Raw genomic sequence first — 27,271 nt, forward strand, 5'->3', positions numbered from 1 at the left:
ATACATTTTGCACATGGCAAAGATCTTGTTAATAATTCTAACATACTTGGTTTGTATAAGGTACATTGATTTTATAAATAAATAGCACTGCATTATGGTTCAGTGTTTTGGCTGGAGTGTCTTAATGTATATTTTTCTAAATTTGTTTTCAGCTGTATGGAGTTTGCCTTTAAATTCATGTTGTTCTCTTAATTGCTAGGCAGAGCTGATCAACTGGAAATTTTCTTGCTGTTTACCAAAGCTAGCAAGTTACTTCGAGACGCGTCTCAGAGTACTAAGGGAAACCTTCCAGCCGCTCTGATTGCCCACATCCTGCTAAGATCTAATGCCTGCCTATCCCGGGATGCTGGCAGCATGTCAGCCAAAAGCAGGAGTAAGTGCTGACCCCCTGAGCAGTGACACAGGCATCTCCAGTGACGGTGTGGCCGATGTCTCTGTTCTCATCCAGCTGAGCCATGTGGTGGTTGGGTTTAGTGCCAGTACAGTTACAGTGTGAGGGAACGGTGTTGCTTTCAGTACTATGGCTTTCGGAGGACAAGTTGCAAAATTAAAAATTACTGAGGGATCTACCAGATTGCGAATGTGAGTTTATAATAGGCCAGTGTCACAGATATTTTTATAAGTTGTGGATATTGTGTGGCTGGTTTTACTGTGGGGCCAGGGCATGGTTGCAGTAGTGTTCGCAGTAACATTCTTGTTGGAAGAAGAAACAAAATGACAGGGTCATAGCAAGACTGCCGTTGATTTGTACGGTTTTTTACACAATGGTTTATTTGTGTGTGCTTAGTTTTAAAAGTTAACTCCTAGAATCATAGAGGGCAAGAAATAGGGAATATGTTTTACAAGGTGGTTTAAGTACCTGCATTACAGGAGAAATAAATTAGTTCAGCTGGTTCAGCTGAACCCCACTCCCCCTGGTCGGTTCTTGGTTTTAGCCCAGCTTTTGGTGTCCCCTCTGCCTCGTATCCCTGGGGCCAACCTTGGGGCTCTCCCAGGAAGGTGGCTGCCTACTCAGCAACTTGTGAGGTGGCAGCCCTGGTAGAGAGGCTTTTCATCTTCGAATCCTTGGGAGGGCAAAAGAAAGCCTGGGGGTGAAATCAAGCGTTGTTCCCAATGCTGTCTGCTGCTGTGGTGGGATGGTATCTTCCAGGTCTCAGATTTGTCTTCCACTGGAGTCAGTCTTGGTAGTCCGTGGGGTCTTGCATACATCGTGGATAGACAGCTGAAAGTGTCCATCCTCCTCATCCATTGTGGATGTGCGATGTGTTATATTAAACCTTGAGACTGTGACCTTGGTCTGTGGGGTCTCAAGAAACCGAACAGTGTGGTGTTACTGATGGTTGAGTTTCTGACTTTCAGCTTTGGAAAATACATTTATTGCTGGCATGCACCAGTTCTAGGTAGGCCACTTAACAATATGATGCTGGCAGAGATTTTGATTTTGCAGTAGCTTTAGATTGCTGTGATCTAGAATCTTTATTTATTTTTGTTTGATTGATTTCCTTTTTTCCAAGATATGTAATATTTCATTTATACAATACCAGTTTGTTTTTGCTGAGGAACAAAAGGCATTTGTTAATAATAGACACTTTTCTAAAGCAATTTTGACCTGTATTCACACAGAAGGTGTCCTATTAATGAAAACAAACGAAGGCTAAATTGCAGTGCTTCTTTGTGGAGAACTTTTGTGTTGGTTTTGTTATGTGGCTGTAAAATAAGTCTATTTTGACAGTAACTTTCGTATGGACTGCATACTGGAGCTTTTTATGGAGCAGTGAGAAATGGCAGAGGTGATGCATTGAGTGAGGAAGAAGTAGTGCTGAGACACTAGCATCATGGAATTTTGTTGATCACAATAAGCAAAGATGCAGTTTTTTCCCCAAGGCAATTCCCTTTCCTACCTACTTCTGCACTGGGCAGAAATTAGCCTATGGTTTCCAATGTGTACATGGAAATGAGTACATTGCTCTTGTTTTTTGTTTACAGTTGCACTTGACTCTCAGGATATATTAGAGAATGCACTTCATCACTTGATTATATTCGGCTGATATATAGTGACTTGTTTTGATCAACACCTGATTTTGTATAGAAGTTTTGAATTGTGTGTGGAGATAGACAGGGGATTTGTGGCTATCTGGAGAGTTGCCTACATGGTAGCGAGCTGGGAGCTGAAGGGAGGAAGGCTAAAGGACAGGTTTATGAGTGAGTCCAGTTTTTCATTTATTGTTACTAAAAATCCAGACCAAGCCCCAGGACCAGTACTCAGCTTGCAAGTGCTCTTTACTCATGTAAAGCTCTCAGTGACTTCAGTGGGAAAGCTTCAGTATTTACTGCATTTGTTTCTTAGATCTCCACCATCAAGAAATTTAGTGTGAGGAGCTATTCTGCTGACAAAGAGACTTTTATTAGGAGTATCCTGTGAGTATGACAGGTTTGAAGGCATTGTGCCTGTAAGGTGAACATCACGTTAGTCGAGGGATAAAGTGGTAACAACCACTAAAGCTACGTACTTTGTTAAAGAGTGTGAAGCTGCGGCTTTCCTTCAGTCAAAGCAGAATGGGTTGAGTGTCATTTGAAATAGCTGCCACTGCGTGAAATGACCTGTCCTTGAAAGAGGCCCAGTCTCCTTCTCCATACACAACAGAAACACTCCTCAGATTCCAGGGCAAAGTGCTCTACTTCAAGCATATTTACTCTCTCAAAAATATTTTCTCGAGTGACTTCCTGTGCTTCTTTCTGCTCTGTCATTCTTGGGAGCTGAGTTGTTTCTGCTCAGACTCAACATGAATAGCAGGATGTAGTTTAAAGTCTTGTACTGCAAAGGTCTATGGTTTCTGCTGATTGTAGGTCACACATGAGGAGTCTGTACTGAAATGGGAGAACTTTATGAGACCCTACAGATAGATATGTGTACTATTTACTTTTGCAGTCTTGCATCTAGTCTTCACCTGAGGTTGAGGTCTGCTGTGCTGTTTGATACTAGAACAAAGTCTCTCCTCAACAGTGCTTCTCATCTGTAAGATAGAACCAAAATAGATTTTAATGTAATTTTATGAAAATGACTTATGCGCATTAATGCAGATCTCCAGAGTACCTGTCCATTTTCTTGCAGATGAGACCTTCCTTTCCACAGTATTCTTTTACTATTTCCTTGTTTCCTGGAAAAGTATATGCATCACTGCTACCAACAAGAACCACTTGGCTCACATCTAGGAGGCAAAGGCAGAAATTTTTTATTTTTATATATGTAGAGCCAACGAAACCTGGATTCAAACAGTGTGTGTCATCACATGTGTAAAGCAGTAGGCTAGGCCTATTGAGAAAAAAAGTATTTGACACAGGAGGGACAACTATTGCCTGCAGAAATAAACAGAAACATTTTGGTGCTTTGAGAGGTTCCAGGCTAGGAGAACATTTCCATCCCATGGGATGCTACTGGACAAGCATTAAGCTCTTTTACCTGAACAAACTGAAATATGTTGCAGACACACACACACATGGGAATTGAGTTTCTTACTGCTTTAATCCTAGGTCTTGTAGTGCTTGATGGCCTTTTTTCTAAGATCTTAATCAGGACTGGAAGGGACAAATTTAAGTGGAGAAGACCCATCCTTATGCTGTGGTTTTGGAAGCTGATTTGGTGATTGTGAATGCAAGTTTGATTAATAAAAATTATATTTCACTACTATTTTTGTCTTTAACACACAGAGAGGATCACCAAGAGGACAAACACGTTTGCAGAGATTTCAGCATTTGTCACTAGTAGAGGTGTATGTGTGGGGGTTTCATGCTCTATTTGTCTATGTTGCTTAATATAAATCTTAAAAGATTGAAAAGTTGCATCTGAAAACATCTGTGAAGAGTGATCACATTAGGTGTTCATTCTGTTGCTGATCTGTGGGCCCATTATCTAAAACTTCAGGTAATGCTGACCTATTTATTTTAGTGGAAAATTCCTACTGATCTAATGGAATTTGGATCAGGCCTCTTCTGCTGATTTAAAAGGTAGTTCAGATTTTTCTTACTGGTTCCTGTTACATTGCTGTTATTGAGGTTATTGCATCTGTCTCGACTGCTGGGTCAAGAGCCCTACCTGGGTCCCTGTGTGGAGGGAATGCTGTGTCGGTCACACAGATGAGTGCCACCAGGATGGGGAGAAGGGACCCTGCGCTGCACCTGGGTATCACTGGAGCATGTGTGCAAAGGGAGGCAGGAAGTGTGCAGCCCACTCCTCTTGATTTACTTCTGAATTCTTCTGCAGAGTGCTAAAAATGGTCAGTGCAGGTGTATCTCCTTCATATTTTGTAACAGAGGAACTGAGATGCTGCCACGTTGAGTCAGACAGGGTGTCTTGGCTGGTATCTGTTTTGCGGCCATTAGCTAACACCTGGCACATCAGTTGAAGATGAAATGGAAAACCGTATGTAAAGAACAGAAGGTAACTGGCAAAAGAAGCGGGAGAGAGAAAGCAAGCAACAGAGAAAAAACATGTGTGCAACCAATTCTCTTTTGCACACCTGCAGGCTCTCAGCTTGCACCCTGAAGCGGGGAGCTTCCCTGCCCTCATCAACATCTTTTGTAGTAGAGCCCAGATACAATGCAGCGCTTTTGAACGCTTGTGTACGTGGTCTGCCAGCCAGCACACTGGGCTTTGTAACCTTCCCCAGCTACTAGGTCGTGATGAGCACTTCTAGGAAATTGCTCCCTGTAATTTCCTTATGTCCACACAGCCTGGAAAAAAACGCAAGTTTTAGTACTGTGTGTGGCCAGATTCTTTTGTGGACCGGTGCCCCTTTTTTCAGTTGGGTTACACAAGGAATAAATCGAAAAATAAGAGGGTGATTTTGAGAGGAGGGTTATTTTTGTGTTATTTGTTTAATGTGCTTCTTGACCTTTTGGTTTTATTTCACTCTAGCTTTGCAGTTGTTTCCTTGAGTTTTGTTTTGTTCCTGCTTTTTACCACCACCTCTTTCTCTTGTTCCTTCCCTCTTGGCTTCTTTCCCATCTACTTTTGGGAAATCCAGTAAGGAGAAGGGGCAGAACAGCTGTAATCACACAGGGCCAAGCACTTTTTCCAACAAACAGGCTGTGTGATCCACAGTGAATCCTTGGCACAGTAACAAGTTATCCCCACAGATGTCCTGTGCCGTGCAAGTACTGCGTGTGGCAGAGGGTGGAGGGTTTGACCCAGGCTGGCACTGCCAGAAGACAAGGCAAGAGGGCAACAGTCAAGCAAAGAAACTCAAAGACCAACTTTGTAACTAGGGCACAGATTTGGGAAAGAAACTGTGAAATAGTAAAATCTAAATTCTAATCCCAGCTGGATTTAGATGAGTCCCTTGATTTCAATTAGCATGGTCCTACATTGACAGCCTAGTGTAGCTGAAAACAGAATCAGGATCTGATTATCCAGTTGTCATAGGAAGATGATGAATTTCGGATATAGATGGGGATATGCTGATGTGCAAAAAAAATTGCATAAGCCCTTCTCCCTGTGTTGTCTTTGGTAAAGGTGACCTCTTCAAGGTGTTGCCTTTGATGTCACCCAGATGACTGACACTGCAGTCAGATGGAATTTTGTGACTAAACATCAGGGTCAATCTCTAAACCTCTAATTATTTTAAATTATATCACAGTGACATGAAATAGAATTTGGATTTGATATAAAATAACAAGGGGGAAAAGAGCCTCATCTGGCACTTTTCACACCCACCCCCTATTTAGAAACCTTTTTCTCAGCCTGAATTTATTTGTGGTTGGTCTATTATGAGAGAGTTGTCTTTCAGCAGTAGGAATTGGAAGAGCTGGATTTGCTTCTTAAGTCTGCCATAGGTTTTCTGCAGTTTTTGCTCAATGAGCCCCATCGAGCAACTTTTGTATTCAAAGATTAAAATTGGTCTGCAGCTGCAAATAGTCTGGCCTAAAATGGCAAAATGGATGGCTTGGTGCACTGCTGAGGCATCTCGTCCATGGAGACCCCTCAGCAAAGGATGCTCTAGGAATTAATTGGCCTTTGAGTTGAAGTTGTTATATCTGTGGTGTACTTACATCTACCTTAGCTGATACCTTCTCAAGGGTGGTGTGTCTGACTAATGTGTCCTCAATGAGCCTCTGTTCCTAGAGAGATAAAATAAACTACATTTTGCTTCCCAAAATCACAACTGTTTTAGTTATGTGCAGCCCACTATTTCATCCACTATTTCATGTTTCTTTGTTTTTCTTTCTTTCTTTACTGCTGTCTGTGACAAAAAAATTACACAGTAAACTCAATATAATAGCTAATGAACGATGTCATACCCCAGAGCATGTGAAAAAATTTCAACTGGAAAGAGCCAGTCTCTGGTCTATCTCCTTGGTTCGTATGTTGCCTTAGTGGGAAGAGGTTTTTTGGAAAATATCATTCATTTTAAACTAAACAGTAAGCCTCCTTCGAATTATTTTAATAAAAAAGAGAACATCTTGGATTGATTTAGATGTGCTGCATTTTAAATGTGTCCTAATTATAGTGCTCATCGCTTAACATTAATTTAATGAACATCCTCATTTATATGGACAAGGTTGGCAAATAGGAATTAATGCCATTAAAACCTGCAAGTCTCCCAAAGGGAAAAAATCAAAAGATCTGTGAAGAAAATGTAACCTTATTATTTATAACAAGGCAAAGCACAAAATCACCAGCCGTACATTGTTGTACTTGTTTCAGGGGCCCTTAGCACATGCCGTTTGGAAAGGACCGGTGCCGTGCTGCGAGCAGCCATTGCCTGGCAGATGGCTGGCAGGGCCCTGCCCATGGGCATCGCCCTTGCTGAAGCATAGCTTGCTTTGAGGAACCTTCTCTCTGAGGGTCAGTCTTGCAGGTGGACCCTTGGCTTTGTTTTGGTCTCAGTTGTCTCGATCAAGACCAGACCTCCCCTCATCAGCTCCAGAACAATGAATGGTTCATCAAGACCCAACAATAAGAACTGAAGGAAGACATCATTGTTTTCTTGGTGGATCTGTTGATGATACACATCTCTGCTTTTATAATTTAATTGCAAGCTGAGATCAGGACTGCTTGATTTTAAGAAATACTAGCTGTCAGATTTTGTCCACAGGCATTGAATTCAACACACAGAGAAGGTGGATGGCCCACTCACTCCTTAAAAACCTTTGCCATCCTGAACTGTGTTTCAGTGAAGTTATAGGAATTCAAGTGATGGCAATGACATTTATGAGGCAGAGACCTCAGGGCACATCGCATTAACAAAGGGATAGTGTAGACCTATACAGACCCTGCAACCCTCACAAATTATCCTCAACAGAAGGCTTGGGCTGTGGTAGTCATCACAGCCAGCTCATCGTATGGGCTTTAATGGGGTGTGGTTGACACCACAGTGGCTAAGCTTTACAGCTTAACAGAATTACTGTACTACAGACTCATTTTTCTCTTTAAATGTGATGGTGATCTGCAACATTTAGCCCCTTCTTACCAAGCACAGTGAGGAGAACTTTCATCATCCTTATCCAAATCCCACTGTACAGTTATTTAAGGGGTGGGGGAGCACAGCTGAACTTTAAACAAAGACATAAGCATTGCTGCTTGGAGAGTTACGCCTCATACAAGTGCTACTCAGTAGAAAAATGCTGCAGTTGAAGGCCCAGACTGTGCAAAATTTTCTTACAGAACTGCACTTCACCTTCTGTTTGAAACTAGTGGTGAGTACGTGCTGAAGGACTGCTTCATTCGGGGACTGAATTTGTCAATAACTGATGTATCTGATGCTTTATTCTTACATCTCCTCCATCTGCCACTTCTGCTGTGTCAGTCTCTAACCCCAGACTGCAGCTAGCATCAATGTTAAGTGATGAGCATTCTATGTTGCTAATATTTACAATCTTACTGACTAAAACTGAGAGGCTAATACATTGATCTTGTATCTTCTGCCTCCAAGTCTTGTCAGTGGTGCAGTGCAGGACATGTTAGGGTGGATGGGACTAGTCCTGTCCCTAGATGGGCCACAACAAGCAGTTTAATGTCTGTCATCTGTATCTATTACCTTAGATTCTTCGGTTCCTCTCAAATATGGTAGCCTCTGAGCATCTCTCAGATAAAATCAATAGTAATTTTCTGGTGGACTTCATGGAGTAGAGTCAAAACTAGTTACATGAAAATGGTTTTTGTGTCTGTCTGTGTAGGTTTATACACGTATGGATGTACCTGTGTCTCCAGTGGTGAAGAGATATAGAAGTGATTTTTAATTTTTTTTTTTTTTTTTAGTTTTGAGAGGATAGGTGATCACTTTGACAAGTTCCACTGCTGATGTCGTAGGAACCAAGTTTATAGAGTTATGTTCTGGAAACTAAAGTACCTTGTAGTGATTTAAAAAAAAAACAAACAGAAAACCATACAACTTAATCAGAAGCTAAACTGAAGGCAAAAGTTGGTTTGACTATTAATGTGACAAAAGGGACCGTAAGATATAACTTCCTCTGAAACCCAGGAAAAAAGTATTTGGCAGAGAATAAAACATCGAGTCATGAGAAGACATGGGGTAGATCTGTGTATACTGGTATGATTTTACCTTGTCTGAATACAGGTGGTTTTTTGTTTCTTTATTCATGTTTAGGTTTCTTTCTATTAATAAGACATAAGTAGATCCAAATTCAGCTCCCACATGCATAGAAGAGGATGGACTCCAAGAGCAGAAATTGTCTCATATTATTAACATTTTTGTGTGAATTTGCATTTTGCAAGGCATTTTAAACTTAACACTTTCTTGGTAATTGGAAATGTATTGTTTCGATGGTGCCATGACACTGGTGTCTAGAAGATAGAACACAACAGGAAACACACATCTCAAATTCTTTGTATGAATCGCTGTGTACAGGTGTTTTACAGTTTATTTATGTTAATATTTTGTCTTCTACATGGGCTTCCTGTCTCTTTGGTACTGTTTCATTTTGTAAATTTACATGTTTTGCATAAAGCAAGAGTGAGAGTGAGATTACATCTCTGCTTGTCTCATATTGTTGCTTTGGAAAAGCAGAATTGTGTTTCTCTGCCTCTTAGCTTCTCACGGAGTACAAAAGTAAGGAACTGCTCAGGTATTCAGTGGCAGGTGGTGGCAGCCAAGGCTGTGCCTCTGTTCCTTGCTACCCATTCCAAATATCAAAGCCAGGTGCATTGAAGAAGTTACCTGAATCCAAACTGAGCTAGAGCTTCAGTCAACATGGGCTGCAGAGTGAAATGATTTATTGGCGTGCACACCTAAGCCAAGACCACCAGTGTTTTCTTGGTGGATTGCTTACCTTTTTTAAGGGAATGTTTTGAAAATTAACGCAGTAATTAGTGACCTGTAACATGCTGAAATGAGCACAGAGACACCTGTGACAGGACGGTGAGCTGTATATTAAATAGAGTGCTTGTCATGCTGCTTATGATAAAGATTGCTGTTTCTCTGGAAGGGCATCCACAGTGTTTATATTGCTGCCTGCAATTTAGTGAACATCCATCTTTAAAAAGATGTTATTTTCCTCATGAAATACCGGGGTTCTTGGGGTCTATGAGGAAGGAATGGGTTAGCCTTTGGATATGTAGAGTTGCCTGTGTCTCCAAGAGTACTAGTTTTCCAGAACATGGACCCTCAGGAGTGGCTTCACTCCAGCCAGGCTGAGGTGTACGTAAGCTCACCAGCAGCAGTTGTAGATTGGTCAGTGTGAGTACCAGCATGAGCAGCAAGTATCCCAGGCTTCACCACAGCCCAGAGCCCTTTGTAGGTGCGCAGGGTCCTAGGTTGGTTTGGTACCCACCTGCTATGGAGTCATAGCCTCCATTATTGTCAGGGTTGCAAAGCTGAGCTTAACCTTTTCATTGAATGCCCAGTCATTCTTCAAGCTTCTTACTTTCCAGAATAACTTCAAAGACTGGATTTTGAACAGTTATGTCAAACATGTTCAATATTCAAAGTTAAATGTATCCCGGTTGGTTTGACCAAACTGTGACAGATGAGAAGTGGATCTCCATTGATTTATTAATAATTATTTTTAATAATAGCATCAGTAAGTGAGAAGTTATTGGGTTATCAGAATTTTTCAACAGCTGTACTAATTTATCCTCAGAGAAGACTGTAGAAGAGTAACCCAGGACACCCTGGCATGCCCCAGTGCACCCCTGAAAAATAAGAGGCCAGTTCTTTGCTCAAAGGATTCTTTTCTTTCAGGCCATGTTTTGCCATCTGAGGACTTAGAGATCAAAAGAACTTTAAACCCATTGGAACACCTTCTTAAGAGCAGAACAGCGGTGACTTTAAAGTTCCACAGGGGACAGCTTCTTGGACTTTAGAGTAGGAACAGTTTGGGAAAGGTAGTTGTGCACGTGGTTTGGAGGGAGGTTTATTTTAAATAAACAGTGCTTGCATTCGGGAGGTTATTTAGCACTGCTTACAGTCTGTCATTGCTCCTGGAGGGAACAGAAGTGCAGGTCTGAGCATGCATGAGGCCAGTGGAGCTAATTATGGCTCGCAGGGCAGTGCTGCCAAGGGCCGGGGCTGAGCAGCGCCAGGCTCTGGTGCTGGCGCGGGTGCTGCAAGGCGTGCAGCTGCACAAGCACCAGGTGCAGTTTTGCCGAAGAGATAAGCGGGCTGCGGTTTCCCCCCTTCTTCCACCCTTGCTTCACAGTGCAGCGACAGCCATCTGCCTGCTCCACCTCCCCAGGAGCTGAGGCAGCGTTGGCCCCGGGTGCCCTGGGTGCAGCGCTGCCCCGCTGTGATGGCTCTGCTGGAGGTTACTGAGCCTGAGCGGAGCCTTGGCTGGTGAAGCGCTATTGTTCCAGCACCTGAACAAGCTGCCTGCCGCCCTGTAATCAGACCCAGGAGAGTCATTTGATTCCAGCCTCTGCAGAGAAGCAGTAGGTGAAGCTCTTGAAATCGAGTGTCCACAGGGGAGGTCAGGAAGACCTCCAGGTAACTTCACCTGGTAACTACAGCATGAAGACACTCTGCAGATCATGAAGTCTCTTTATGTGTGTGTATATCATGATCGCCCAAGTATAACTGCTAGGTGTAGGTGAAGTCTTAGATTCAGGTTGTGCAAAATCTCTAGTTTACAAGTTAAATACCTTATCTGGGGATAGTCTCAAACATAACTCTAGAATCTGCTTCTTCCATGAGTTCCTGACACGAAACACCTCATGTCAAGATTTGTGGTTCCTAAGTGCAGTGGGGGGTTAAATACAGAACCAGGAAGACTGAATTCTTATGCAAGTTGATATCTGTAAAATACTGTCTCAGCTCTTCCTGGAGGCTTTCTTGATAACTGGGTGAGAAGGGTGATGTTGGCTGGTTCTTGCAACAAGGAGGAATTTGGCATGCAAAGGAGAGATAGCAAGGCCAGAAGGAAGGTGTGGACTGCCTGTTGACTTGTGTTTAAATCCCAGAGAACCGCTGCAATAATGAAGCGGTCTTGAGTGCACCAGGAAAACACTTTGCAATAAAACTAGTACAGCAAATTTATTAACTTCAAATTGGGGTAGTTTGTTGAGAAAATAGTATTACCATGTTAAGCTGTAGTACCATCAAGTTGTTGACAACCGTTAAGTTGTTGTCAAGTAAATAGGACAGATTGTTGGTAATTACAAAGTATTCATTTGGACAGGTAAATTTTATGCCACAACGGGATCATGTTAGCACCACTGTGAATATCCAGATTGCGTAGCTGAGGGCATATTGACACTGTTGGGTTCAGGCACTGACATCTCTGTGTGGCTGTGTTTGTACCTTAATGAATGTGCTGGTACGGTTGCACTCCTAATTAAAACAGCTTTTGAGTTGCTTCTGTTTTCCTATAAGATTAGCTGGCCAAAACCTAGACTGTTTCATACCTTTTTGAGTTTCTCCAGGTGTCAGAAAAGAGAGTCTTCTAATTCAGCATGTTCCAGGAACCTCTTGAAATCATTGTCCATTTTTGACAGAGTTTTGATCTAAGAGCCTGATGTCAGTAGGCTTAAATTTGCTTTATGGAGGATGTCAGGAAAACATACAGGACTCTACAGACCAGCAAAGGTGGTAAGTAATTACAGGTAAATTAAGGTAAAGGTAAAGTAATTACATTAGCTAAACATGATATTAAAAGAGATAAAGAGATGGTTTTGTAACAGCTCACTGGAACTCCAGTCCTCTTTCTATATGTTAAATACGTGAAGATTATGGTTCTCTACATTGCTCCAGTTGGGAGAACTGTATGTTTTTAAGAATGGAAAATTAAATTAGTCTTGTGTTTGATCCATTATTGAGCACTTTTGTTACCTCATATGAAATTGGGTAACACAGGCTAGTTCTGTGGCACCCAGGGGCATTCCCCTGTTCTGGAGAAATTGTCAGCTGAGCAACTAGAGCAATATTTTGGTACTTTGTGCCCCAGGAACAGTCCAGAAAGACTAGAACAGCATCCAGAATCTGGCTCATAGTTGACATACAACTGCACAATTGAAGGAAAGAAAAATGCAGCCAAACCTGTGCTACTCTGTAAGGAACTTGGCTCTGCAGAGCCTGAAAGGTATGGGGATGGAGACTCGTGGTCAGATGGCTGGATGGTGGAGCTCACTGTCTATCCACATAACTGGGACTGGAAATTTAGTAAACACCAAATGCCTCATGCAGTTCATTCACTAATGAGAATACATAGTAACTAACATGTGACTCAGAGGCTTCTGAGTGTGAATATCACTAATGAAAATCAGACCTGGGCTTCAGGGATGCTTTGAAAAATCACACCCCTTTCTTCAGCTTTATTCAGCTGCTTACTTCAAGACAAAAAAACCTTCCTCCCTCCCCCCCATATAGCTTTTTACTGTTTCTTTTGGGGTACAAAATTACAATTCTTCTTCTAACATGTCCCTTCCTATGGTGAATAGTGGTGTAGTGTGCAATGTATTTTAAGGACTCATCTTCTTACCATCGACTTAGAAGAATCTTTCTTATGGTATTTTGAATGTAGGTAGAGTCTGAAAATGGGTTTTATGCATCTCAGCCACTGGAGTATTTTAGCATTTTAAGCCTGTGAATAACAGCAATGCAACCATGTAAAAATAGTAACTCTCTTCAGAGTGTTCTAAACTTTTGTTTCCTTTGTAATCTTGAGATTACAGAAATCACTGGGGACTTCAGCGAGTGGACTAGATATAACGCCTTCAAAAAACAGGATGTCTTTTTCCACAACAACTAACCTGTTCACAATAATAGCAACTGAGGACAGATTATCATTAATAGTGTTCAGTGTAATAGAGACAAAACTATCATACCTTAGGGAAATATATCCTATAATAATAGCCTCTGTTGCTAAATATGATTTGTTTCTGGTGGTTTTAAACTTGGTTTATGACTCAGTCTTGAACAATCAGGATATTGTTGATTATATAAAATCTGTAATTCTCTGAATGTAATTTAAGTTCTAAATGTCTGCATTTTGTTTCTATGCTTACTTTCATTTTAGCTTTCCTTGCAGTTTGGGGTGCACCTCTGAAAAATGTTCCATCCATGTTTTTAAAACTCTGCCTGTGATTTTTGCTCTCTAGTGCTTGGTGTGGGTTGCCACTTTCAGCAAGAGCAGCAAGTCCCTCTCCCAAGCAGCTGATTATTTCACATCAGTGGGGTTTGAGATTTATGTTGAGCACTTTGCAGACAGGGCTGTGTGATAAACATGTAGGTGGACTGTACGCTTGAATGCCTACATACTGCAGAGATAGGGTCTTCACACCAGAAACAGGTCAGATTATTATGTCTTAATCAAGGAGGTGCCAAGCACCTGCACTGGCCAGTAACATCCTGAAGTCCCTCAGCACTGTGATTACAAAAATACTCTACAGCTGGCTTAGTTGACGTTAGCATTTGTTTTTCAGGGAGGTCCCAGTTTCACTCACTTTTACAAATAGTTTTATAGAGGTCAAGTATTTCATGCTTTCTCCCAAAGGGCTAATTCTCTGCTGCATACCACAACTGCAAACAAGTTTGGAAAAAAAAAATTGCAAAATGTGGTTCAGTCAACCAAAGAGCAAAGTTTATCCAAGACAGCAGTACTTGTACAACTGGCTGAAGTGCGGAGATGAAGAAGCAGAGAGAGCAGCTCCTTGCTGTAATTCAATCCTGTTGGCATTTCTCAACTGGACTGTAACAAACAGATTTACTCTCTTTCTAAAAGGAAAGGGCACCTACTTTATAAGCAAGCAATTAACTTCCAGTACAATTGCAAACATCAAAAAAAAAGTGGGCAACATCCCCATGCCCCAGAGAATTCCTAAATAATAAATAAGGGAGAAGTCAATACATCCCACCCTGTGACTCTGAGGCAGCACAGCCCTCTCTCTGGGTGCTGGAAAGGGTGGTGGGACCAGGCTTTTCACATCAAAGGAAAAGCATATTTAAAGAGTAAGGAGAGCATCATTTGCAGTCCACCCTGGTTTCAGCAGTGGTCCCATTCACGCCCTTTTCTTCATCGGAGTTTGGAGATGGGTCTTGGGAAAGGCTGGTTTGGGACTGCTTTGGGGTGCTGGCACTGACCTTGCATCCCGCTTGGACACCCAGGGCCGGCCAGGGCTGGGACCCCCCCCTTGCCCTCCTGATCTGGGGGGGCTGGAGCATATTGCACAGCTCTTACCTGCTGCACCTGCTTTTAACACACGATCAGGAGAAGGCTGCAGGGCTGATAGTGTTGTGCCTGTTTGCTGGAATAAAACTTTTTAAGTATTGTGCCTCCAGCCTCCAAGTACTTGAATGATTTTGTGGCTTTTATGGGCAAGGCACCTATTCAGAAGCATGGGTGCTGTTCGAGTAAGGTGAACACGTGTCCGGTGTTAGCATGGTATTCCTGGTGTATGCTGTATGCACGTGTTTGTAGCCTGATGGCAGTAGCCTTGTGGACATTTCCCGACTAAGGCGCAGTCCATAGTTAGTCCATAGCTGCTTGTCCTTAGTTAGCATCCCTTAGACAGTATGCAGTCACCAGGAGTAAGTCTCTGCTGGCTGTAGTGCCTTCACCTTCCCCTGCTTTTTCCTCTAACCTCTTCAGGTTGAAGGAACATGGTCAAAATTGTGTAGAAGAGAGAAGAAACCTCTTCAAGATTTTTATAAACTGGAGGAGGGTAATTCTTCCTGTTTCAAATACACAGTGTGTTTGCCTTATATAAGTCCCAGTGTTGGGCCCAGAATTGTGGAAACCCAAATGTAAATTTTAGTTTAAAAAAGGAACTGTGAAAATGCATGGAGTTGTTAAGCCCAGGAAAGGCTAATGTCACAGGGAAAACATTTGTCTGTAAATTCCCAAAGGAGACTTTACAGGCAGTAGAGACAAACCTCAAACAAAAGCTGTGCATGTAGGTAGCACAACCCAGCACTTGCACAGGGATTGTCATCTTCAAAGCATCAAGCAAATATTTGTTAATTATACTACAGCAGCCATCAAGGCTATCAGGCAGGTATTAATATTATTGCTTTACAAGTGGAGAAATTGAGTCAAAGATGTTACGTAATTTTCTTGAGATTAAAGACCGTCATAACAACCTGGTGCAGTGCAGGTTTTCCTTACATGCTGCTGAAACTGCTGTACTCCTAATGGGGACCACACAGATACAGTTTGCTTTGGAAAGGAGGTCTTTCCCCCTAAATTTACGTTTCTAGTGCACTGCGGGTGAGCATACATAAGGTGATGGGAAATACTAGCTATTCAGTACAGTCGGGGTTATCTCTTGTTAAGGCCCTAGTTCAACAAGTCCCCTGTGTTGGACGCTCCCATGTGTGCCCAAGCCAGCACATACAGGTTTTCTCCAAGCACTGCGTGCTCTTGGGCGTCCTACTGAAGTGACACTGACCTGTGTGTCTTTCTGTTCTCCCAAATTACTTTTGAACTCACTGTTTAGCTTTAACCATACCTGACAGCAGGCTTGAGGTCTTAAAAATTCCTGTATGTGGCTATGAGATGAGATATGTGGCTGATGAGATGAGACAAATCCTTCTGCTTAGGAAAAAGCTTGTCTGTTTGCTCCTTAGACACTGGAGAGCATATATGGAAGAGCCCCGGTCAGAGCTCACCTTGTAACAGCCACCAGAAGAACATCACAGGAGATGCAGATCCAAGAAACAGCTCATTTCGCTGCTCTTGGAATGGCTTCTTTCTTTCCCTTTTTTGTCTTTCCTTAACATCTCTTACGTCTGTGATGTTGACCATTGTGGTTCTGGATGCTGTGATGTGGACACAAGAAACTGCTGTCATGTAACATTGGCCTGACATCAAAATGTGAAGCATAAGTCTCTGCTGCTGGGAAGTCCTGATTTTCCCGCAGTACCTGTAATTTTTTTCAGCTGGTGGAGACTTCAGAAACTGGATTGGTATCTTCATTACAAATGACACCTTGTTGTTAAGGGATAGGGATGACCTCAGGTTAATTACTAACTATGACCTTTATTATCTATAAAATGCCGTGAATACCTCTTCTGCACTGTGGTAGCTGCCCCACCCGTGATTTTGATGCTTTATCCTCATGTACTGGGGTGGAGCAGCCACTTGCTGCTTGAGAGCTGGCAGCTGGCCTTGAGCATCCCTGCTGCCTGCACGCCTGCCAGACCCCGAGCATGCTGGAGAATGGGCCCATCAGCATAACCCTTTGCTCTCCTGGCTTAGAGACCATTGACACTATCTCCAGCTTCTGAGAGAAGAGAAAGAGGAGTGTGAAATGGATCACCGCTTTCCAAGACTTAATGCAATGCTGTATCCCAGGTTTGTGGCTGGGAATAAAAGTTATTTGGATTTGGACTGATTCAGGAAGAGAAGGAGAAGCAGATACATGGTTGTGTGAAATAAGAGTTGAAGTGTCATTTCTTGCCAGTGTTAAAATTCCCTAAGCTTTCAACGTGCTTCTGGTAAAGGGGTGAAGGGTGAAAACAGAATTTAAGTTAAATATACAGAACATAACAACTAGTTGAGTGATTTATTTGCTAGTTCCAAATCCTGAACAATATATTTGGCCACGTATGTGGCAGGCACTGCTGTACTTGGCCATGAGCGCTGCAGAGCTGTGCCCTGTGTTGGGCTGTGCTGTTGGCCTGCTGGTAACCTGAGCAAAGCCCTCCACTCCCACCCATGACAAATTCCTCATCTGCAAAAAGGTACAATTGTAGTGACCTTCTTGGTAAATAAAGTGTATGATGTTGGGAGAGGTGGGCTTTTCCCCACTCCAGAAATTGGGACCTAGAATTAGGGGGGTGAGGTGGGAGTGAGGGTGCCCGTTCAGCAAAAAGCACATCACCCCCAGGAGCCTGCAGGTACAGAGCATCCTGGGGAGCCACCCCCATGCCCATCCGTGCTGGTCTGTAACCTTTCTTACAAACCCAGTTGTCTATTTGAACACCTTCTATTTCACGTTTGTGCTGTGTTTGAAGAGTGCTTCTGAGTACTGAATAAAATGTATGGCTTTGGTTTGTTTTCAGAAGTGAAGGTGTTAGCTTCCTTCTGCTCTATTTATGTATTACTAGATTTTATTTTCTTTCCCATCAAATAGCCTTTTGTTTGGTTGTTTTATTTTTTTGATATTTTCTTATACTTGTCTTCTGGTTGATAATGGAGATGCCATGGTTCTGATAGAACGGATACTACATGGGTTAATTTTTCTCTGAAAATTACTTAAAATATCAACTCACCAAAGATGACAAACCAAGATCCTCATAAACATTCACGCTATAAAATCAGTTCTGTTTTATGCACCTTTTATTTTTGTTGACTGCATAAAAAATTGTCGTTACCTTTGTCAGGATACTGAAATTTGAACATCTCTTCATTGTGTACACAGAAACGATTTCATTTTAAAGTGGCAAAGGGCAGAGTTTCTAATAAAAATGTAATTTGTAGCTTCTGACTGCAAATGCTTCTGTTTGTACTAATTCTTATTTAAGCCACTGTAAAATGTATGATCTATCAGCTTAAACAGCTGCAATATCAAAGGCTTTACTTTTCATGATTTATTTTTTTTTCCTGTAACAGTTTTGGTAAAATTCAAATACATCGGTAATAATGTTTCACTTTTATCTCATTATCAGGTTAGTTTTACACGGCCCTAACCAGAGTTAAATCACTTAAATACCATTTAAAAATCAACCATTAAGTTGTTTTAAATTGTTCCAACAAGATATTCTTGGATGCACAGTGATTAATCTCTTTTGCCATCTTTACTGCATCTGGGAAGAAAGGTGGGACCGAGTTTCCACAGCCGAGCCCGGTGGCAGAGCAGCGCGTGCCGGCCCGGCCGCGGGGCCGATGCTCCAGCATCCCGCATCCCGGCCCTGCGCACCGGCTGCACCGCTTCCCAGCTGGCACAGCATGGCTGCAGCCCCTCACGTGTTAGCACTGATGGGACAGCAAGCGTAAGGCTTTGCAGGATCTCTGGGGAGAGTTTTCTTACCTTGCTTCCTTATCCTTCATCAGGTAAAAGTCTTCTCCTTTTAATCTGCTTTGGGAACCTGATGCTTTCCCCAAGAATGTGTCTAGTCCTGCCAAACGCCTTCATTGTCACGCAGTTAAAAAGCCGCAGCTGGAGATAATTCACAGTTAGAGACCTCCACCCCTAAGTACCTTGTTGGAGGACGCAGGCTTTGTACCCACGCACCCCTCCGAGCAGGAAATCGTGAGGTACCTTCGCTGCACTAACGGGAGGAGGTGTTTAGCGAGCTCTTACAGGCTGCTGGGGCATAAGTGCCTCATCACTTGATTTGTGAGTTCTTGCAGCAGAGTGGGATTTTGCTGGGATGTCAACACACTGTTTTGGGGTGTCTGTGGGCTTTTTGAAGCAGATTCTGGGACTGCTGGTACCATTGAATCAGCTTCTGCTGTTGTTCACCAGGCTGTTTCCAGCTCTGCCTCGCGCCACTTGGCCCTCTGCTCCCGCCCGTCCTTTTGTGAGCTCTGCCTTGAAAACCGCCTTGCAGTTCCTTTGCTGAACCTCTTATGTCCATTTTTATCTCGTTGGCGGATCTGAATAATCACACAAAAGTGCTCCTGAGAGCTTTTTCCTGTTCTTCTCTGTCGATGGTAACACATCCAGGGCTCGTATTGACAGATTAATGTGGGGCTGGCTGCAGCAGGGCCGGTTGCTGGAGGCTGCTCCCAAGCACGCCGCCTGGGATTCTGCACTCGCTGACTCCCAGCCCGTTTGATCATTGTAGGGGGTCAAATGCTTGGCTCCAGTCTTTTTTATGTTTGTGTTTCAGGCAAATGGGGCTGAAAAAAGAAAATGGAGGGACCAAAGTGGAATGTTCTCATGAAAAAAAAAAAAAAGATGCAAAACACAAAGCACCATTTGTGCTCAAATTGGGGGGTTGAGGGGAAGGACAGCACTGTTCAGCTGCTATAGATGACTTGGTTTTCTTCAGCTGGAGAAATGCTTTGATTCTATTCTATTGTTAATTAACCACTCTGAGAAAAAATACATTTGTAAATTAGGCAGGAGACCGCTTCAAGACTCTGCACTGACTTCTACCGAGGCTGGCAGTCTCCTTCTGGTTCTCATTCCCAGGTGCAAATGCTCTGGGGACTGGCCCAAGGGTAGGTTCCTGCCATGAAGCTGATGGCTGCCCTGCTGCCAAAACCTTGCCACATAAAACCAATCCACCTGGCAAGACGTCCTCGTTCCTCTTCTGGCAGGAGTGTTCTTGAAGGGTTGTCTCTGTCAATCTGTCTTTAACTATGGAAATTCAATTTTGTATGCCTGTATTCATGTGAAAGCCCACGAACAGTTCCGCTGGTGGAAAGACCTGTCAAGTCAAGCTCTATTCATTGAGAAAAGGGGCACAACTGGAACTGGTTCATATTTGGTTAAAGATCACATGAGGCATTTCAGTGGGGTGATTTCCAGCACAGTTTGTTCTTGCCGTTTCATGTACAGTGAGGATAGCAGCTTCTGCCTATAAGTAGCTGTAAATGGCCAACCTTATTCAAAAGCCCTGTTGCAGTTGGAAAAGTTGACTGCATCTTTTAGAGAATTGATTGAATTTGAGGTCAGTTATTTTTACTTTTCTGTTTTGTTCTAGTTAAATATTTTTACTTGCTCTCAGAACAATAGCTCCCACCACACTGAAGCCTTTGCCCAGTACAGTAGCTTTTCATATCTCCTCATGCAGCAATCCATGCAGCACCCAAAGGCCTCATCTCCTTAGTTTAGCTAAATATAGACTTTTCAAGCCCTTGTATAGAGCCTAATCCATACCTTTACTAAGCTTAACAAGCTGAATCCAGTGGCATAAGCAGCTGACACAGCTTTATGGGTAGAGGAATCCTCTATATTCTCTTACACGTGCTCTAATTTGCCAGGTTTTGTTTAAATTTTCTACTGCTTAATCTGGTATTTTATTGCCTGTGTGTTCTTGACTCAGGACTGGATTGCTGTGATGAATTTTCCTGTCTGCAAACTTACTCTTCAGTTTTCCATGCTGTCTGCCCAGGAAGACCCAATAATTTTGTATTTTGTCAAGTAACTGTCTAATAAAAAAAAAAAATCAGCCAAATCTGCAGTTGCTTTTACATGATTCCAATATAATGTCTTGTTTACCAGCCTGTTGACAGGCTGAACTCACAAAAATGAGAGTCTCTGCCTTTGGTTGCAAAGCTTCTCTCACCCTGTACTCTTTGGTTTGGAGGGAGCTGGGTCTCATACACACTCTGGCAGCTGCAACAGGATGAAAATATCCACAAAGGTTTCTGACAGTATCTTATTGTGACAAATCATTTACAGTAGTTCTAAAAAAGATTTGTTTCTATGTCTTAGCTAGTTTGGCTTTTTCCAGCTTGACTGCAGACTCAGTATTGGTTGTGTTGATGCTCTTTTCTAAAAGTAAGTAGATCTGAGGTTTGTAATCATGATGCACACAGTTACACATCACTGTGTGCCTTTGATTCAGAAGTGGTTTCAAACCCACCTTTGTAAACAGAGAGGGTCATAGTGCATTTTAACAGTTGCTTGTCCTGCCCCAAGTGTGCAGATGTTTGCGTGTGGGCTCACATGCACCATGTGCACACACACAAGTGTACACCTCCTGCCAAAGGCATCAAAAAAGCTCTGAGCTCCATGGAGCCAGGTAGCTGGTTCACAACAGCAGTGAATTGCAAGGCTTAAAAAAACACAGAGGAGGTGGGCATGCCTGATCACACGTTATCCTTCCTTTATCCGTGCACCTTCCTGTCTGCCAACAACCACCACCATTTCGGGGCCTTCCTGCATCTAGACCATCACATTTAGTAATTGCTGGTGTATCCAAACTACACAAGTTTTTCTAGTTATTTAACTTGGTTTTTATTTTGGACACTTTGGTATTGTCCTAAAGAGCTTGAACTCAGCGAGAATGGTTGGAGACATTCTGTAAGATGCTTGGCAGAACTGACCCACCCTGTTGCCTGTGGGAGAGGAGCAAACATTCTCTCCTCTGCTTCCTGTGGGTCAGAACCAGCATCTAAAAACTGACTTCTTCTTCCTGCACTAATCACGCTTGGCACTGCTGGTGTGATGCGAGGAGCCTGTTTGCTACCATATGCATGGAGATGGCATTGCCATGCCCTGTGCCTAAACCCTTTCTCTGGCAGGAGCGATGTGTTGGTGTTTCCTGCTAACTGAAGATACTGAGAAGGCATTTCAGGCTGTGATGTAGCCTTGTTTGTGCAGGTGGTTAAGGTGAAGCTGCCTTTGTTGCCTCTCGTGGATCCTCTTGCCTAGATGAGCTCTCATGGGGCTATGACACAAGGGCTGTATCTCACAGCACCCAGCTGAAACCCTGTAGCCTTGCAGCCTGGGCTACTTTAGACCAAGGGAGCAGGAGCAGACTTCTCCCTCCCTCAGAAGGAACAGTGCCAGTCTGGAGTTTGATTATTTGGCTGGATGCTTAGCACTTCGACTGTGCAACAACTTCTTATCTTGGGTACTTCATTCCTTTGCAGTTTAGTTTTGTTTCTCCCCAGCACCGTGTTCTGCTACTGGATTGCGTTCATGCTGCGTGTCCACAGGCTGCGCTGCATTGTTGCATATTCTGTGCCATCCAAAATAATCTCAGTGGGTGTTCTAAGCTGCTGCCTTGATCCAGCCCATCTTCTTGGCAGCCAGCAGTGCTGTGAGTTACGTGTCTTCTTTTCCTCCTCATCTGTGTATATCATAATAGGTATGGAACCTATAGAAGTCTTGCAGATGGTTCACCTTGCCAAGATACCTTGCTCGTACCTAGCAGCTGTCCATACGCGCTTGGTAAAGAAGATGTGTTTTGTTAATTACATTTACATGGGATGGTGTCTGGAGAACTCTATGTAGATACAAAATGGTGTCCCTGGGAAAAAAAAATTCTTTGGGACTCTCTGCCACGTTTAAATGGAGGTCCGCAGTGTGCTGGTAGCAGGCTCCTGACTGACACCCTTTTTAGCGCTGCATCAGGAATGTAGGCTGCAAAAAATCCAGTCTGACTGTACTAGGGTAAAAGACATGTAAGCTTTGCTAGCCACTAGCAGTCAGCACAGCTGCATAGTAAATGCACAGCTTATGGGGGTTTGGTTTTTTCATTATTAATTGCATGCTTGCGTGTTTGGAGATAGACTCAAGCTAATGTAATATTTGCCTTCTTATATTCCAGCTGTGTGGGTGTTGAAGAAGAAGAGGCACCAGATATCGACATCTATCATTGTCCAAACTGTGAGAAAACCCACGGAAAGTCTACTTGTAAGTATACTTGCACAGCTGGTCTTTAGATACATAGCAGATTCTGTGTGTTTAAACAAAAGAAGGTGGGTTTTTTTCATTACATGCCTAAATATCATGTGTCATAAATATTGGAATTCAAACCATGAGGTGTAAAAAGATGTTAGGAGAAGAAAACCATGGGTTGGATTGTGGAGCTTTGGATGCAGCTCCGTGCCTGGCCTCGGGCAGTGTGCACGAGCTAATGCAAGGCACCTTACCTGGAGAGCTTCAGTCCCCAGTCCCAGCAACAAACACGATGCTTCCTTCTTCACACAGAATTAAGAATTGTGAAGGCACTTTAGTACTTGGGGCTAGAAAAATCTTACAGAGACAGCTAGTTCTAATACAGTAACTTTTGGAAACTACATGGTGTTTTTTGTCTTTGGATGAGAAGAGTAAGAAACAGTATGTTATGCTTGGCCTGGATATAAAACTGTAGCGATTTAAGTGGCAGTCAAAATTGTAGGATGCACGGAGGGTGCCAATTCTTGCAGTGCTTTCATAGGAAAAAGTTCTCCTGAGTAAAAGTGACAGTTGATCTCAGTGGGAGTTTTGTCTGGGAAAGAACTGTAGGATGTGTTTGCTTTGGTCAGATTAATTCACAAATTCTTTCTGTTACACAATGGAGAGAAAAAAGAAAAGAAACCAATCTCTGTAAAAGATGAAATGCTTTACTTGAAAGCCATTTATTGTAAATAAGCAACAATGATGCGGAGGTTCTCACTGCTTTGCAACCTTACAGCAACACACAGAGGAAGAGCACTGTTCTCATCTACCAGGAGCTGAAAAAATCATGATATCCCCTTTTTAGGGTAAAATAAGGGATGGCTGGAAACTGACTTCTGTTGTGTAATTCAGTAAATTCAGTAATTTTAATACCAAGTAATCGTTTTTGCACTGCCTTAAAAGTTAAAGTTTAAAAAATTTCTAGGGGGCAGGGGGAAGAGTCTGAAATGTTTGTTTTGGGAGCAAAAATGGGAATAATTTTTCCACTTTGACTTTTTCAAAATCAAGTGTGAACTGGAAACCTGAATGACCTGCAGCTGTTCCTTTCTCCCAGATGGTCTGCTAACAACTTTGGCTGAAGCAGGGCACCCACAAATTGGGCAGGCTGGCAGAAAACCCCCTTGCGAGGCTTGTTCTGAAAGACTTAACAAGATCAATATGTCCCCACAAAATGTTTTGATTTAAAAGAGTCAGTCTTTCTAATGTTTTGTTGGAAGATTTCTGACAAATGCACGGGAAATTGGTCAAATAACCACAAATCATCTTCAAGTGAACAGTTTGGTATTAGAATGGCTTGTGTTGAAAAGGGGGGTATGACTGCAGATACTCCCAGGCTGTTACTGACCCAGTATAGAAGCAGCAGCACAGGATTTCTAGCCTCTGTGAATTTTGTATAATGTTGAGATGTGGCTGATGCTTTGATTTCTTTCACTTTGCTTTGAATTATGAATGATGAAAACCACCTACTTTTCAGTGCAAGGGGAAAAAAAAAAATCAAACAGAAGCAGCAAAAGTCTATAATCAGGAATTAAATATCAATTCTATAAAAACTGTGGTGCATAATCTTAAGAATTCCAGAAATGACAGTTTCAGTAAAAAGATTGCAAGTTTAATATGCCAGTTAAGATGAGGAGAGTTGAACCAACAACAATCTTCTGGTACTTTAAGAAGATTTTTGACTATCCAATTCTTTTTATCCAAATAAAAGTCTGACTTGGCAGTATGTCCCTCAGTCTGCATTGTGCAGCACAGCAGAAAGTGCTGCTGGAGCGCTGTCACTAGTTATAGTCTTATCAATGTATGAGGTTATCTGTGTGGTAGGAATACAGAACATTATATCATTCTGCAGTACGGCAGAAAGACTTTGTTTTCTCCCTTCAGACGCATTGCAGAACGTTTAATGACGTACAAAACCAATCATCAAAGTAGTAGAGTGTGAAAATTTCAGGAGTATTTAAAAATTAGTTATTGACAACCTTACCTTGAGTGCTGGTGAAGTTCAAGATCACAAGTTCTCAAGCTGCATAGCCATTTTCACCATTAACTTGTAGAATCGCGAATCCTGTTGAAAACTGAGGCTGTTATCCTGTAGCCCCTCCTTGCGGAGTGCAATAGGCCAGGAAAGTTAAAAGACTGATTAAATGAAGGCAAGAACAGCTTGGCTTAATGCATTCATCCTGTCAGGCATTTGTATGCAGGGCATCCTGCTACAAGGCACTTGGGCTCTGCTAGGACTTCTGTGAGATGATCACTTTTGTTTGTTTATTAACTGTTACAATATATGTTTAACTTATCTAGCACTATCAGTTTTGTAATAGATGAGTAAGAGTTGTTCCAGAGCCAGTAGATCACTGGTAGCGTTTAATTATTGCAAGATTAGCAAAGGGAAGCACAGACACCAATTGTCTGTTACGCAACTTGTCTGGATTTAAAAATATATGTGTATTTCTGGAGCATGCATTCCTCAATATATGTTTTCCAGATGTCAAATTTAAAAATCATTTTCCTCTTCTTACATTTTTCCTTTTTACCAGTGTGGCTTAGTGGCTACTATTTCAGAAGATTGTTTCCTGTCATATGACATTTTAAGCCATTTTGGTTTAATGAAATTTGTAGGGACTCCTCTTTGGGAAAAATTAGACACATTCATACAAAATTTTCTGACATCAGTTAAGTAAAATGGAAATGCTTTGTTTAGGCAGACTTGACTCATTTTCATAACACCATCTGAAATGTTCAGTTTGATTGCTGTCTCCTTTGCGGCAGTGAAAATCAGGAGAAATTCTTTGGAATCGGTGAAGTTACATATTGCAAGCAAACCAAAGTCAGGCTGAAACTTTTTAAGTAGTTACAACCTTTGATATAAATCACAGAAAACTAACAGGGTGCTTCTAGGTATCCCTTCTTCATAAATACATTTGACATCATTATTCATTTTGAGATACAGTTTTCATAAAATATATATTCCCTTTTTCCTCTGGAGTGTTTTTGTAGGAGTGGGTTATACTTTCCAAAGATCAAATTTGGATCAGAAAGTTCTGCAGAAAAAGGAATGTGTAATGATTTAAGAAAAAGTGGCCTCTCTGGCCAAAGCTAGTATTTGTTGCGCATGTTAGTGGGCCTTTAATTCTTACTGTGGTGTTCGTGGTAAAGATGAAACGTAAAGAGAATGGCTGAAAATGGGCTAAATGTCGATTGTTTGATGTAGTATAGTAGACTAGAGCAGTGGCTTGTTGCCATCCAGGAGACAGCACCTCCTGGGGAGCGTTCTGGCGGCAGAGGCATCTTTGTTGCCTCTTCGTGAGAGGTGGATGTGAGAGGTGGATGTGAGAGGTGGATGTGAGAGGTGGATGTGAGAGGTGGATGTGAGAGGTGGATGCTTGCCAGAGCTCGGTGCTCTGGGAAATGGCTCCCCGGTGCTTTTTGAAGAGTTGCAGTGAATTTCTTGATTCAGCGCTAATTTGCCGCTTTTATTTCTCGATAATCCGTGCTATCTGAAGTGTAATAAAAGAACACGCTAATATGATAAGCTCTTTAATTTTCACTGTGTCAAGTGACACCTGTTTCACTGGGACTTGTGCTGAGAGTCCCTGTGTTGGTTCAGATCTGCTGAGTGGGGGAAGAGGCAGTCACTGGAAAGGGAAGGAGAGGAGGAAGGTTTGGCATTCATGTAGGGCTTGTTTCCTTTGTTACCAGGAGCACTGAATTAATACGCTAAGCCTGAGAGTCATTAAGATAAAGAACTAGCAGCTTTAATGAATATATCCAGCTAGGCTAGAGAGCTGCATGGAACTAATAAAACCAACATGCTTTGTGCAAAACCTGGGATGGATTCATTGGGAGATGTCTTTACTTGAGTTATACTAGAATTGTGGTGGGGAAAACAAAGTTAGCTTTTTCCAGACTTCATGTCTTATAGCTGTGGCCTCCAGATTCCTTTCTTAATGACAAAGTATGTTGATCTGTGTGTGTGGGCATGTGCAAAGCGCAGGGAAAGAGTGCCATCCATGCATGGTTACTGAGGAGTCTGAGTCCTTCCCCAGATGTTTTAGACAGTAAGAAAAGCATATGGGATCTTGATTTTGGGGTAAAATACTGAGTTTCATGGTGAAAACAAGGATGAAAAATAAAAGTGAGTTGTGACGTACAAAAATTCTGGTAACAGAGGCTTGAAATGATACAAATATGCACTTGGGACAAAAAACAATTTACTACCAAAATGAGCATGCCCAGACAGACTGTAGGAACAGCTGAGAAAGATAGTGCTGACTAAGAGAAAAAGCTGGACCAGTTTTTCTTGCTCTGTGTTATCTGGCTGTCAGAGGCAAGGCAGAACTACATTGACATTTGACTTACTTATTTGTTCTTATTCCAGCTGACCCTTTTTCCATTATGAGCTTGCCTATATGTCTGTCACCCACTGGGAGCACAGTCGAGGGGCCTTCAGTGTGCTGTCATCAACTGAAGGCCTAGGCCTGGCTTGTCTTTCGAAATCTAGGAATAAGAGGAGTTCTAAAAATTGCATTTGTGGTGCCC

The 27,271-nt window shown here is 42.4% G+C and overlaps 1 protein-coding gene and 1 pseudogene across 3 annotated transcripts in view; both read left to right on the plus strand.

Moving 5' to 3' along the window:
• LOC141964324 (uncharacterized) overlaps window positions 1-20,954 on the plus strand; it is a 39,518-nt pseudogene extending 18,564 nt beyond the window's left edge.
• The window catches only part of PHF2 (PHD finger protein 2), an 84,073-nt gene that overhangs the window by 20,171 nt on the left and 36,631 nt on the right, over window positions 1-27,271 (plus strand). For all 3 annotated transcript variants that reach the window (XM_074914320.1, XM_074914318.1, XM_074914319.1), the window contains exon 2: window positions 22,623-22,708. In XM_074914320.1, coding sequence (XP_074770421.1) covers window positions 22,623-22,708 — 86 coding nt within the window. The remainder of the gene's footprint in view (window positions 1-22,622; window positions 22,709-27,271) is intronic.

This window comes from Athene noctua, chromosome 10 (genome assembly GCF_965140245.1).
Source record: "Athene noctua chromosome 10, bAthNoc1.hap1.1, whole genome shotgun sequence".
Lineage (NCBI taxonomy): Eukaryota > Metazoa > Chordata > Aves > Strigiformes > Strigidae > Athene > Athene noctua.